Source organism: Marmota monax, unplaced genomic scaffold (assembly GCF_021218885.2).
Source record: "Marmota monax isolate L192 unplaced genomic scaffold, Marmota_monax_Labrador192_F-V1.1 WCK01_AAM20220418_F8-fsc00165, whole genome shotgun sequence".
NCBI classification, from domain to species: Eukaryota; Metazoa; Chordata; class Mammalia; order Rodentia; family Sciuridae; genus Marmota; species Marmota monax.
In genome coordinates this window covers 2,285,550-2,300,596 of record NW_026693851.1, presented here as the reverse complement: position 1 = coordinate 2,300,596, position 15,047 = coordinate 2,285,550, and the positions used below count along the sequence as shown (strand labels likewise).

General features: G+C 34.8%; 1 protein-coding gene across 1 annotated transcript; it reads right to left on the bottom strand.

Annotated features, from left to right (window-relative positions):
* Positions 1-8,963: 8,963 nt before the first annotated feature.
* Tex47 (testis expressed 47) lies at positions 8,964-9,728 on the bottom strand. The gene has a single exon (XM_046462483.1). It carries the CDS (start codon positions 9,726-9,728, stop codon positions 8,964-8,966), a length of 765 nt encoding a protein of 254 aa, XP_046318439.1.
* Positions 9,729-15,047: the final 5,319 nt, after the last annotated feature.

The following is a 15,047-nucleotide window of genomic DNA, read 5'->3' as shown; positions in this document are numbered from 1 at the left end:
TTCAAGACATATTCCAGAATTTCTGTCTGCAGAGCTGGATTTCTTCTAGTGCAATTATTTATCTAAACAAATGGTTATTGAGAAAACATTCCTTTCCAGAACTGTATACATAGTCAACAGTCACTTGAAAGCCTTTAAAGTACAAGAAACCTGTACATTGTCACTTGAAACAGAGTTAGTGGTCATCTCTTTACTAAAATTTTTGTCCCCTCAGTACTGGGGATTGAACTCAGGGGTGCTTTTCCATTGAGCTATTTCCTCATTCTTTTTTGGTTTTCATTTTGAACAGGATCTTACTAAGTTGCTTAGGGCCTTGCTAAATTTCTGAGACTGGCCTTGAACTTGCCATCCTCCTGTCTCAGCCTCCTGAGCTGCTGGGGTTACAGGTTATGCACCACAATGTCTGGTAAAATTTTGGAATCTTAAAAGGTGTTTTTGCTTTTCCAAATATACTCTGAAATTTCAATGCCAACAGCCATGCTATTGGAAATGTTGTCTACTCTTCCATTTTCTCTTATCTTTGCTTCTCAATTTAGTGCATCCTGTTTCTGTCTCTACTACCTTGCATAGCTCCGCTCTTCTCAAGTCACCAATATTGTTCTTGTCATTAACCCTACTTGTCTGGGCTCTTTTTCCCTTGCCTTGGAGGCAGTGATTCCTTCTTAGGGAAATCTATTCCTTTGTCTTCCCTGGCACCAAGTCCATCTGCCTTTCTCCTTGTTGTCTGAGTGATTTAAATTGAGTAATGCCTTCTTAGATTTCTTTCTAGCTCCCTCTTCTTCTGCTATTGGCATTTCTCAGGGTTTTGAACTAGATTTTTCTGACTGCTCATTCTGTTTAGTTGTGCTGAGTGATAGCACTCACTACTTCTCAATTCCCAGTCACCATCTGTAAACTGATTTTCAAATCTTTATCTCTATGACAGGTCCATCTCCTAAGACCCAGGGCAATATATTGAACCTTCTATTAGGTAACTTTACATTGATGTTTCTGGGACATCTCATCTCATTATTCCCTGCACAACCGAAACAGCTGCTCTTGTAGGTCCCTACCACAGGGAATGTACACCTTCAGGTTTTTATCTTTGACTCATTTCTGTTCTCCATACCCTCTACTTTCAAATGCCAAGATATGTGACATATCTCTTTATTCTTTCTGTCCACCTCTTTCTATCGCTGCTATCCTTATAAGGCATTATAAAGACTATGCATAGACTTCTATCATTTCTTTCCCTGTAAAAGCCTCTTATCCACTGTGCCTCTCCAGTCTAATTGCCTAGTTCCCGCCCAGTCTCTTCTCCTCAATTGATAGCGGTTCTTCTATAATGTGTATCTAATCATGGTGTTCCTCTGACTTAAATAAAACTGTGTTTCAGTTTTCTTGGAATACAGTCATAGTATTTATGCAGCTTTAAATGTCTGTAACTGTATAATCTGGCCCAATGCCTAGCTATCTGATCTCATCTCTCATGATTACCCTTTATACTTCAGGTAGAGTCTTATTGAAATTTTTCTTTCAGTCTCACACAACATGATTCTTCCTGCCTTTGTGTTTTAGGACACCCTACTACTATCTCTTTCTTTCCTTAGAGGACTCTCCTGATCCCTGAAACTATGTAAAGTTAGGAAACAAACTACTGCAACTTGTGTATCTGCTATGATAACTATAACGTTTGTTTAATTTCCTTTTGTGTATTTGGAGTAGAAGGAAAAGAAACCACATGCTCTTTAAGGTAAAAATTATGCTTATTTGGCTTATGACTGCATGCAGCCATGCTTAGCAAGGTACCTGATGGTTTTGCAGTCCATACTTTCTGAGTAACTAAAGGCAGAGTAATTTCAAATGTCTGCCATGTTCTCCTGGCACCAGTTAATAGAAGTGGTAGGCAACCCATTACAATATAGTACCACAACCCACTTTTTTTCATTTACATTTTCATTGTAAATGGAAAAAAAATGACATACCAATGGATTTGGGAAGTGCAAATGAAGGCTTTCATGTGCTTGTCTGTTCCATGTTCCCTAACACATGGATTTGAATATACTAGAGGGGATGGAACCCAGGGGTGCTTATTACCACTGAGCTACAACCCCAGCTCTTGGCATTTTTCATTTTTGAGACAGGATCTCACTAAGTTTCTGAAGTTGTCCTTGAACTTGTGATCCTACTGCCATAGCCTCCCAAATCTCTGGGGTTACATGAGTGTAGCTTGGATAATAAACAGTTCTTTTAAATTAAAGTTTGGAGTGACTTTGACTAAAGGAAGGCATTAGACTCAATAAGCACTACTGATTTCATTTCTTGTCCCACTAAATGCAGATATAAGATTATGGGGGAGATGTGGTAGTCGATATATCCCACTCAGAATAATCTTTGGAACAATTTTTCCTTTAGCTTAATTTATTTCAATTTATAAAATTCCTTTACTAGAAGTTGTTTTCTTGTATATTAGCACCTAGCCATTTCCACAAAGAATGAGATTTTATATATGTGATCTATACCTCATATAATCATATTAATAATGGAAATTATATGATTTCAACTAATAACATGTTATAGTCGTATATGTAGGTATATAGAGAGGTATCATAATGGAAATATCAAACAAAAATACTTTATATAAATTCAGTACCCCTTCTGTTTCCTGCCTTACTTTCCTATATGTCTCTTGTTTATCCATCTTATTGGATAAACAAGAGACATATTTGACATCTTTTGAGATGTTTAATCTATGTTTATTCACCTGCTTATTATCTCTCAAATTGGTACCCTTACACTAATTTTCATGCTCATTAATTTAGTTCAGACTCTGATCATCTTCTGTTAGAGGAGTTTTAACAACTTTCTAGGAATCAGTCAACACCAATATGTTCCTTGACAGTCTATTCTCCACTCATTAGCAAAACAAATCAGCTTATGCCCTTCATAATATCTTCAATGACTTCTCATTGACCTTCAAGAAAAGTGCCTCCTCCTTCATTAATTCAGACTATGATTCTGATTTTTAATAGAACATCTCAGTCCTGTCCATGTCTACCTGATTATCCAAAACTATATAGTATTTCCTTTCTGATGGTTTTGGCTAATATTTGAGAGGCTTCACTGATTTTATGGTGTTCATAGATTCTGCAGTGTAGGTGAGCCCAAAAAGGAATAAATTATTTGTTCATATTATATATACAAATATATATATGAAATATATATAAACCTAGAGTCTGAATTAATGACTAACCTACTCTATCATAGACTACACCTATAGGCAATACTAATATCTTTCTCAAAAAAATTCATCCTCCTCATATATATTTAAGCAATACACACACACACACACACACACACATATATGTACATGTGCAGTTAGAAATAGAGCTAGAACATAACTGAGATCATTCATCTTACTTACATTTTGACTTTGGAGCAGAACTGTGGTCAAATAATGTTACTCACTACACAGAATAAACAGTGAAGAATCAAAGAATTAAAATATCCAAATATGTAGTTTTCATCTTTTGTAAAGAAACCTTGTTTTTGGTAGTCTGTATATATATTTCTTTGCTTCCAAAGATCCAAAGCATAGTTGAATGGGGAAGAGGGATTGAGTGAGAGAGATTCTTTAGGAGGTCATTACAGTACAGTCAATTTTAGTAACATATAAATATGTTTCAACACTTAGCAATTTATTCTGCCATAAATCAAGTCTTTACATTTACTCTACTATTTTTAAACATTGGATCAAGACTATTTAAAAAACATAAGGGAGGGTAGAGGGGGAAATATAGAAGTTTGGTGGATTAGACAAAAGGGAATGAAGGGAAGGGAGGGGTGATGGAAATAGGAAAGACAGTAGAACAAATCAAACATAACTTTTCTTTGCTCAAATCTGAATACACGACCAGTGTAACTCCATATCATGTTCACAAGAATGGGATCAAAATTGTAATGGGTTGCACCCTGTGTATATATAATAGGTCAAAATACACCCTACTGTCATGTATATATAAAAACAACAAATAAAAATGGATCAATATTTTAAAATCCAATCATATATGTGAACCATATAATTTAAATAGTATCAAATTTATACTTACAATGACTTAGGAAAGATAGAAGGTAAATATTCAACTTACCAAATGGATAAATATTAGTCATATCAAACACCTATTTCAAAAGCAGGTAAGCATAATTATTTAAATAAGGATTTAAAAAATATAAAGAAAATGTCTTTAATATGAAATAAAAATTCATTTCAATGCTTGTTCACATACTGCAACAGGAAAGAGTATTTTAATCTAATAAAATGGGAATAAGTAACAGTACTTGGATTTTGGTTCAGTGAATAGTAATATATAAATATAAAAGTTTAACAGAATCACTTGCACTGTGTATTCTTGGTATATTTCCAAATTAGAGTAGAATTATTATGTGGATAAAAAGTTAGAGAATTTAGGTATTGATAAGAACAAAATTTGTGGGAAAATTCTCACAGAATTTAGATGTGGAAATGGAAATGCTTGTGGGCATCCAGTGGTACTTCTTAGGAAGGCACTACATAAGACTAGAACAAAGATTGGTCCATGCAGTAACCAGGAAAACACTCAGCATTAAATGCAGACCCCTAACTATGACCAGAGAGCTCCACATCTTGTATCCTGGGCCACTCTTTGCAACTCTCCTCTTCATGGAAAAGAGCCACTCACTCTGGACTTCTTGCTGTCTTTCAAACATACCAGCATACTACTATTAAAAGGTTTTTGAATTTGCTGTTCTCCCAGAATGTTCTGACCTCTGCCATCCCATCTTGATGTGTATGGCACCTTTTCTCATTCTGGTCTCAGTTTGTAGACCACTTACTTCCTTTGAGAAGCCTTCCCTGACCAACAAACACAAATGATGTAAATGGGACCCTTAAGTCACTGTCAATATTATGGTTTTATTTCCCCCACAACACATAAAAGTATATGAAATAAACTCCCCTATTTTTTATAGTTCTTTTTTCAAGATGACATGCTCAATGAAAACATAGGCCTTGTCTTATTATGCCCTGGTAACCAGGGACTAAACAGTGATGACAAAAAAATATTTGTATGAAAAATGTTAAATAAATGAAAATGTAAACAAGCATTTGAAGTTAGTAGTTCTTAAGTAGTAATTGAGGTCATGGCATGAACTGGATTGGGGTAAAGAACAAATAACTACAGTGAGCAGGCACAGAAAAGAATACCTTGACAACACTATTATCCCCTTTTTTATCCTCTTTGGGGATAGAAACTGGTCCTTTAGACTGAAAATTACTGGTGAACCAATTAGTAAATATTCACATTCAGTTAAAAATGGATCTTTATTTTATTCTAACTTTATAACTACGTATAATTAAATCAAATATAAGAACCCCCTTTTTGAAGTTTACAACTATATAGGAACATACCAGAAAGAGTATTTGGATTGATCTAGAGTCCAACCATTGTAACAAATTACCAATAAAATAAATAATCAAATAAAAAGTATTGAATTTTGTCTTTCAAAAAGTGAGAAAACAGAAAGGTATTAATGATTACTACTTTATATAGCAACTCAGCATTGGGTCAGTAAATACAAAAATCTTTTCTTGGATATTAAAAAGAATCCATTATAGAATTAACAGTTGTAAAATAATGAGAAAAGTGATTTGACAGAAATCATTTACTTTACATAGTTTACTTGTAGAGGAACCAGAATTTGTGTAATTAATGCAGTGAAGGGAAACAAGTGCTAATGTTATAAACACTTGCTTTAGCTTCTGGCAAAATACCTTAATATCTTTAGGTCTCATATACTTTTATTTGTAGAACAAGGAGAGTAATAGATATTTAAAAGGTGCTTTTTTAGTTCTACCTGTATTCTTTTAAAATCTCTGCACTGTGTTTTTTAATATAAATGCTATGGGCAGGTAATCTGGAAATTTAAATAATTGACCACAAGGGGGAGAACTCTAATTCTACATTAAATCATTTAATACAATGAAATAATCTGAAAGTATCTTGCTGTGTAAAGTTGGTGCAAGGCTGTCTTATTTTTAGTTCCTCAGGGAATCTGAGGTACAGCACTGAAGAGATAGGTTTAATTTAATTGAAATGAAATGCAGTTTTATGTAACTAAATTTACAAGAAAGTTACTGTATGTCAGAAGCTTTTTGGATTAAGCAATAATTCTCCATGAAGAAATAGAAATGTTTCTTCTATTAATAAGGAGACAACAGATTTTTAGAATTTAGCCTGGGAGAGTTTTCCTTTCAAATATTATTTCAGTTATTCTTCAAGAAATCTGTAACCTTCCTGAAACTCATTAGTCAACTCTAAAGCAAGAATACATCAACAGGGTAGTCTATTACACAGTATCTACAAAAAATCAAAAGATTTAGGGTGGAGCTGGCTACAAAGTTTGAATTTTCTATGTTCATGAACGTATATGAATATATGTTATAGTTCATTGTTATCTGAGTATTGAATACTGTATGTTCACAGTGTTATTTATTTTTATCTTTGGGTGTAAGGAAAGTATAACTTTGATTGAGTTGAAAATTATGAGTTTTCATCAGGTTTAATGATTTATATTTTGAGAATTTATCAAACTAAGTTATATTTGTATGGTTCGAATGTAAGATTCTGATTTTTATCAAATATACTCAAACCATATACAGCTAAATAAGTCTCCTTTACACATTATTATTGTAAGCTATATAAGTGTCTCAGTGATACACCTGCTACAGAAAACAATGGGCGCTTCCCCTTAGAGGCAGGATGTTATGATTTAGACTTTAATGTTCCCCCAAGTCTCCAAAGACTGAAGGCTTGGTTGTCAATGCAGGAAGTAGAGTAGGTCCTTTAGGGAATATTGAATCATGAGGGCGCTAACCTTAACATTGGATTAATCCATTTGATGGATAATTAGGAGTTGGCAGAAACTGTAGGAGGTGGGGCCTACTTGGAGGAAGCAGGCCACTGAGGATATACCCTGGAAGGGTATATTTTATGTCCAGTCCCTTCCACATTCCCTTTATCTGCTTCTTAGCTTCCATTTGCTGAGAAACTTTCCTTTGCTACTTCCTTCCTTCATGATGCTCTACCTCAACTAAGGTTCAAAGGAATGGAGTCAACCAACCATGAGCTGAAACCTCTGAAACTATGAGCCACAATAAAACTTCCCTCCTTTAACTTGTTTATGTCAGGTATTTTGGTTACAGTGATGAAAGCTGACTAAAACCCTGTCACACTCTTTATTCAGTGACAGTAGATCTTTCTTTGAGAGTGAGTGTGATATTTATAAACACACATATCTACAAATGAAAGATTGAATGTTAAAACTACTAATCAAGTTGGAGCATATGTTAGTTGATGATTAAAACTGGATATAACTAAAATATTTAAGCTGTCTTTGGTTATAAACTTCTTTAATTCAGCTTTCATAAAAAAATCACAAAATGATTTTGGCATGGTGTTATTACTGGGTTATATAGAAATCCTCCTAAAGTGACTATAATAAAAGGTAATTTTCATTTGAATAAATACCTAACTAATGGTGTTCATAGACTTGTAGTTTTTTCAGGACTCAGTGGGAAAAAGTCATTTCTAACTCCACATAACATTAGCTGGGCTGAATTGAAATCTAAGATTAACTGGAAGACCAGAGTCTGAAATCCCCCAAAGTCTACTCACATGTCCAGCCGGTAATACTGGCTATAGGATGGGCCCTAACTAGGAATGTCAATTGAAAACTGCTTAGATTGCTCACAGTATAGTGTTCAGGGTCTAGGAGCTAGTGAGCAAAGCAAAGGGCATGGCATTTTTATGACTCAGCCTTGAGGGTCATGTGGAATAACTCCTGAGGTACTCCATTGGCCAAGGCCATCAAAAAGACTACCTGATTTCAAGGGAAGGGATTTAGAAGTCACAGCAAAAAAGGAGATTGGAAGAATGTAAAGGTTACATTGTAAAGGGAACCTGTGGAATTGGATACATTGGAGTATACAGTACCATGTACCTTAATTTCATATATATTAATCCAGAATTTTTATCCATAAACTATATTTTTATTCAGTTAGCAAACTTTAGAAAATCTGCTTCCAAACAAAATTCACCCCATCAAAGAAATTCTATCTGATGCAACAAACATTTAATTCATTTCGTATAGAAATTGCTTCATAGGGAGTAAATTGAGAAGATATCTTACATGGAATCATTTAGAAATAAAGTTTTAAAGTGGACAGGAATATATCGTTATGTATATCGTGCCCTGCCCCAGTGCATGAAAATGTCATGTAGAAAGAAGGGTGCTCAATAAATAATGTCACATGAAGGAATATAAAGCCATCTGATGATGTGTTTTCCAGACATTTCAAAGAAAATATTGTGTTCTTTAGCCTTATAGTGATCCTAATATTATTGTTATATATGTAGGCCAGAATACGTGAACTTTGGAACTATTTTCAAAGATTACATTTTGCTTTCAGAATGCAGGAATCATATAGTGAGTACTCTTCTTGCTTGTGCTCATAAAGCCCTAATACTCCTACAGTAATAATCAAATCTTATATCATATCATAATTAATTTTACACATTCTTGCCTCTAACTTTAGGTTTCAGTCAACTCAAGGGTTGGATTGTCCCCCTAAATATTCCATTGCCAGAGGATTGTAATTCTGCTACATGGTAAAGTCTGTTCACTAACTTTTGAGAGAATTAATGAGAATCTGAATTTATATTTTAAAAAAATTAGTTCCACAAAAGTGATGGAATTTGAGAACTATGAATAAAAAATAATGTATTTAACTTAATATCAGAACAAATACATTCTTATATTTAGCTCAACCTATTACCTCTGTGTACACTGCAATGTTTTTTAAAATAGAGAAGGAAAATTCTAGAAATATTTTCCCCTTTATTTAAAGTAGCACAACATCCTCAAGAGATCAAACCACATCATATCTCTCAGCTGTAGAAACGGGAAGGAGCAGGCCAGACCACCTCAGAATCCATGGTAACGTGAATAGGTTTATTATACATGTTCATGAATGTTTGTGGGTCCATAAATTGTTCACATTTCAACAGATACTTTATGATTTGTTCTGGAAGGAGTAGCTCAGGTGCAACTTGGTGCAAATTATCCCCTGGTCCCTTAGCACCCGCTTTCATAGACTTAAAAAGGTGAAGTGCTAGTTTATGAGTCTGGGTGAGGAAATCTGTGATGACCTCATTTAAGGACTGTGACTGTGTCACATCATCAAGATACATAACTGGCACTTTGATGACTGAAACGTGCCATTGCATGAAGAATCTCGTTGGGATGTTATGAGAAATGACTATAATTTTCATGTTTTGTACGAAATAGTCTGTTTCCTTTCTTTCATGGTCTAGATAATCTAAAAGAATTTGGTAAAGGGTATCACTGGAAGACTCAAGGATATGCAGAAGGGACGTGGGGTATATGAGCAATAATCCTGTCACTGCTTCTCCTAGGTGATGTTTCAAAATCGACTGAAATACTTGTTCATAGTATTCAGCAATTTCTTTTTTCTCCAGGTTTGCTTGTGTGTTGGCCACTAGAAACATCCTATGAAGGAGGAATTTCTTTAGCTGTAGTCTTTGTTTCTCTTCCAGAAGGTGCAAATAGTTGCCGCGGGGTACTTGTGGCATTAGAGCTTGCAAGGGTAAAGGCCTTTTGTGGCCCTTCTGACTGTGGCCCAGGTTGGCCATGATCAATTCTATTTATTCTTCTAGATGATCTCAGATTTTAGTTTATCACATCATTAGGAGATATCTTTAGTGATGAACTCTTACTTTTATTTCTTCTGACCAAAAAAAAAAGAGAGTAATTGTTTTTCAAATGTTACTGAATAGAAAAATCCCTTCCCAGGACTATCAATTAAGAATGTCTTTGAAATGAAAGAGAAAGTCAGGAGACTTACACTTTAGAGATTGGTTTTAAGTTTGCAATGAAATAGCTATTATATATCCTAAGAAGAAAACTTTGCCAATGTAATGGTGACTACACATTGTTGTGTATTTTTTTGTCAATTAAAAAAAATGGTATATTTATTATTCTTCCAATTTCTTTTATAAATTTAACAGTCTATAACTTTAAAATAAAATCTGGGGCACTCTAAATCCAAGTTAACTTATTTAATATTTACTTGAAACACTAAAAGTTAAGTGTTTATTGGATAAAAATGATACACTTTTCAAGAAGTGAGTGTTGATACTTTGTTGCTTCTCCTATCAATAAAATTACTCTTGTTTGTTATCATTCTTAAGGTTTAAATAAAAATATTTTGCTAGTTTAACTTAACCTTCTTAGAATCCCCTGCTCTCCAAGGTAAACATTTCTTTCTTCTTTTAAGTGCTCCGCACCTACCTGCCCCAGGTCCTGCTTGCCTGTCCTCCATCATTCCACCAACTGCCAGTGCTCTGTGCTCTCAGCCCTCCTGGGTTCTGACTGCCACAGGGCATTGATGAGTTGGAATGCCAGTGGCATTAAAGGGCCAGAGTGCTCATGCAAGTCCCATCTCCTCATTTAATGAGAGTAGGCCAACCAACACCTGGATGTCACTGTAGGGGAAGTGAGGGCTTCTTTGCCCAAATGACTTTTTGTTAGCCAGGTCCATTTGTAAGTCAGAGGTGGTGGACCTGATTTTTTTCTTCCTTTTCATTTGGGTCAATAAAAAGTGTGGTTGTAGAGTTTTTCTGTTATACTAATTAAATACTGAAATAACACATATCTGGATCAGTGTGATGGTGAATCTGTTATGAGAAAGTGCAACAATTGCATTTGGGTTCCTTAATTTAATATGAATTGAAGTTAATTTTTAGAATAAAAATTAATAATATTGTCTATAAACATTATATTCACACAACCTCTAAACAACAATTTGAAAGCAACAAGGTTAGCAATCACTCTTATTTAATTAAAAAAATTAAAACTTAGAGTGATTTTTTTCTCATGAGGTTGCATTACTCAAACTAATGATTACATTTTAATAATGTACAGTAATAAATTATCCCTGAAAGTGGAGGCTGAGAGGTGATCTAATAATTTTTTAATTGTGTGATACATACAAATCTACTGTAATTCCTCACTTCATCATTTCCCGAAACAACACAATCTTTCCCAAGTTGTTAACCTTGTCATTGCCTAGTATTGGGATTGTCATCATTCTCAGTCTTCTTACAGCTTTGCACAACGCTCCTCTGTTGATCACAATCTGCACTATGATCTTCTCTCTTCCCCTGATTCTCATGACACTGTACTGCCCTGAATTTTGGTGTATCCCAATTCCTTTTCACATCTAGCCATGGGCAATACTGAGGCTCTGTACTCATGCATATCTCCCACTCTACTTCCTTGCTCTTAGTTCAGCATTATCTATTCTTCTCTTTTGTAAGGATATTTGGGTAGTTCTTGTTGCTTCTCTTGGCTCTAGGTTTCATGATTGACAATGTTGATTGACCACTGATCTTTCCTACTGAGCTCAGCTGTGGACTGGGAATCTTTACTCTAAAGACTCAAGGCAGGCATAACTAGTTGGCTAGGGTTGACAAAGATGAAAAAATTGAGCCCATTCCAGAATCTTCTCTTCATAGAAGACTCCTAAATTATTTCCAGTCACTTATTTCTTATTTACAACTCCTCTTTCCTTAGGTATGACTCTATTCTTTTGAATTTAAAATGCCAACATTCTACTATTTTCCTTATTAATTCTGTTTACTTTACAAATACCGGACTAGTATTTGTATTAACTTTTTTATTTCCTCTTAGTTTTTGGGCAAAAATCTTCTGTCGGTTCTTCTCATGTTTCCTAAAAGTTATCTCCAAGTTTATTCTCTTTGAAATGCATTTTAGATTCTAGATTTTCATTACCTCCTTCATAGTCCAGCTCTTTATTTGGATTATGATAAGAGTCTTCCGCCCTCAATATTTCTCCATCCCCAAAATTCAGCCAAAAGTATGAAACTCATTTGCCTGATAATGTTAGAAATATACTAACTTTTTATCTTGCAAAATTCCTGCTAGTATGTCTCCTCCATAGAATGCCAAGAGAGAGAAAATCTCCTTTCATCAGGTCTAGAGTGATTTCTGGCATTTATTTCTAAACCCTAGTGATGGATTAGACCAAAGAGTTGCTTAGTGCCTCACCATTGCTGAGGCTGGCTTTGAACTTGAGATCCTCCTGCCTCAGCCTCCTGAGCCGTTGGGATTACAGGTGCGGGCCACTGTGCCTGGTTTTCCATGAATTTTTTTTTGTTGTTGTTGTTATTGGGTTATTTCCTCCACAGTTGCCAAAAAGCTATCTTAAAGGTTGAAAGGGGCACTTCTCTTATATTTTTGGCTTTCATGGATCATACTACCAACTACCAATAGTAAAGTTTGTGACCAGATAAGAATAGAAATAGTGGTAGGTGTATTTCAGCAATTACAGGTAGGTACCTGTAATTTCAGCAACTCCGGAGGCTGAAGCAGGAGTTTAAGGTCAATGAGAGCTCATTCACTAAACTTCCCAAGAAAACTTAGCTGCTGCTTCCATCTTGATGTTTCTAATGCACGGAACGTTATTTGCGTGATATCTATTTTTTGTTTTGTTTTGTTTTCTGCACTGTTTCAAGAGAATCTCAGATTCCTGGCTTCTCATCACCCCTATCTAACTCTTAGATTCTGAATTTAGAAACAAATATTTTCATTTTTACATTTTTATAGTGACAATATTACCTTGCACACCAATAAGTCTGAGATCAATGAGTAGTTAATGACAGTAGATGGATTTGGTTGGATCACAGGAACGATGTAGGAATTTTCCTTTAAATTTACTTTAGTCAAACCATAAACATCCTCCATTTTCAGAGAAATGACCATGCAATAGATTTATTATTAAATTTATTTTTAGTTTAAGGCCATCCTCAGCAAGTTACAGAGACCTTGTCTCAAAATAAAAAATAATAAAGGCTGGGAATGTAGCTCAGTGGTAAAGCACCTTAGGTTGAAAACCCAGTGCCCCCCCCCCCCAAAAAAAAAAAGTGACAGAAATAACAGCATGTAGGTATAACAAAAACTGTCCAAATAACAGTTTAGACAGTTTTACTAATTGGCATGTATAACTAAAGTTGCACATTCTTCTTTCAATAGACACTCAGCATTTGAGTTCTCAGGTGCAACAGTTCTTTTGTTCTACATGTTAAAGGCCATTTTCTTACTTACACTCAGATGGCGACTCAGAACTCTTCTATCTATGGATCTGGATAAGGAAGCATTTATGTTATTCCCCCAGAGTGATTTGTTAAGAATAGCTATACAAGTTCAAATTCAAGCCTCTTATAAGTCACAGAACTGAATAGGAAATGATGATTCTGACCCTTTTTCAATTGTTTACCTATCCACTTTGTTACTCAAGTTATATCACACTCATACACAGAATATACTTGCCAAACAGTGTACTTTACTATTCCCTACATATTTTTATTGTTTTGTTGTCCAAAATCAATATTTCTGGATAAACAAGTTCTCAATGTTTCTTTTTTTTTTCATTGTAAAATATATGGAACAGTTAGAAAGGATTAAAATTAAAATAACCAAATGCCAATTAATGAGTATTTACCATGTAGCATGCACTAGATTGTTTTACATGCACTAAATTAGTTTACCCAACAAACCTATAAGGTAAAAAGATATTTGTTCACAACTTATAAAGGAGAAAACTAACATATGGAATAATCAAGTACTTTGCACACAATTCAAATTTGCTCTCATCAGCCATTCTAGTCTGTCTACCTAGAGTAAGAAGTGAGTAAATGATCCTCTCTGCCTACCCATTACCACAGAGCTATTCATCCCTCATCTTGTATGGTTATTTCCCTGAGAATGGAGGATGTTTATGGTTTGACTAAATTAAATTTAAAGGAAAATTCCTACATCGTTCCTGTGATCCAACCAAATCCATCTACTGTCATTAAATACTCATTGATCTCGGACTTATTGGTGTGCCAGGCAATATTGTCACTATAAAAATGTAAAAATGAAAATATTGGATCCTGAATTTAGAATCTAAGAATTAGATAGGGTGATGAGAAAGCCAGGAATCCAAGATTCTCTTGAAACAGTGCAGGAAAAAAAATAGATATCATGCAAATAATGTTTAGTGCTTTAGAAACATCAAGATGGAATCAGCAGCTTGGTTTTCTTGGGAAGTTTAGTGAAGGAGCTCTCATTGGAGAATGGCCTTCAGAGGAATGGGGCTGAGGAGTGGCTTTGTGAAAGCTTTCTGAATTCATTCCTTTGGACTGTCAGGTTGTGTGTTACTGAACTTGTTCCCACCTAGAATACTGGATGCACTTTAACCTTTCATCTGTGCTTTTGTACTAGAAAAATAGACCATTCTAAATCACCTCCTTTAACTTCATCCTGTGTTTCAACAGATCTAAGTGATCAGCCTAAGAGAATTGATGGTTCAAGTAAAGGACTATTTGGATAAAGTCTTTCTTATACAATAAACTGAAGTAGACAAAATATACTTGACTTAGCAGAGCATACCAGATTGAGATTGTTTAGCAAATCCCTGGACATTTAAAGATTTATTGTTAAAGCAAGCTAGATTACTTTCTTTAGCACTTACTCTCTTTCCTAGAAGTGTCATGGAACAGGGTTTGGCAATTATTTGTCAAAGATAACACAAGTTAGGAATACTTATTCAAATAAGTATTCAATGATTATTTAAATATTTAACATGTGTCTGCTCTTTGTATAAAATGTGCCAAACACTGGAGATATTCTTGTAGCTCAGGTCTTGGATCTGCACACAACTTTAGTTCTGTTAGAGGATGTTAAGCTTCCCATGACTATGCTCAATATAGGACTGGAGAGAAACACCATATTAAAGATAGACACAGCCAACACTGATAGCACCATGAGGGGACAATTAAACCTGGCTGGAAGGATGAGCATTAAACTAGGCATCGAAAACCAGATGATGATAATAAGGAGAAAGAGAATGATGTGTGCATTGGGGTGGGGGCAAAAGTAGAGATCAG

Bases quoted from the DNA above. Each gene is read 5' to 3' on its own strand.
- Tex47 (XM_046462483.1), bottom strand. From the start codon at position 9,728: ATGGCCAACCTGGGCCACAGTCAGAAGGGCCACAAAAGGCCTTTACCC.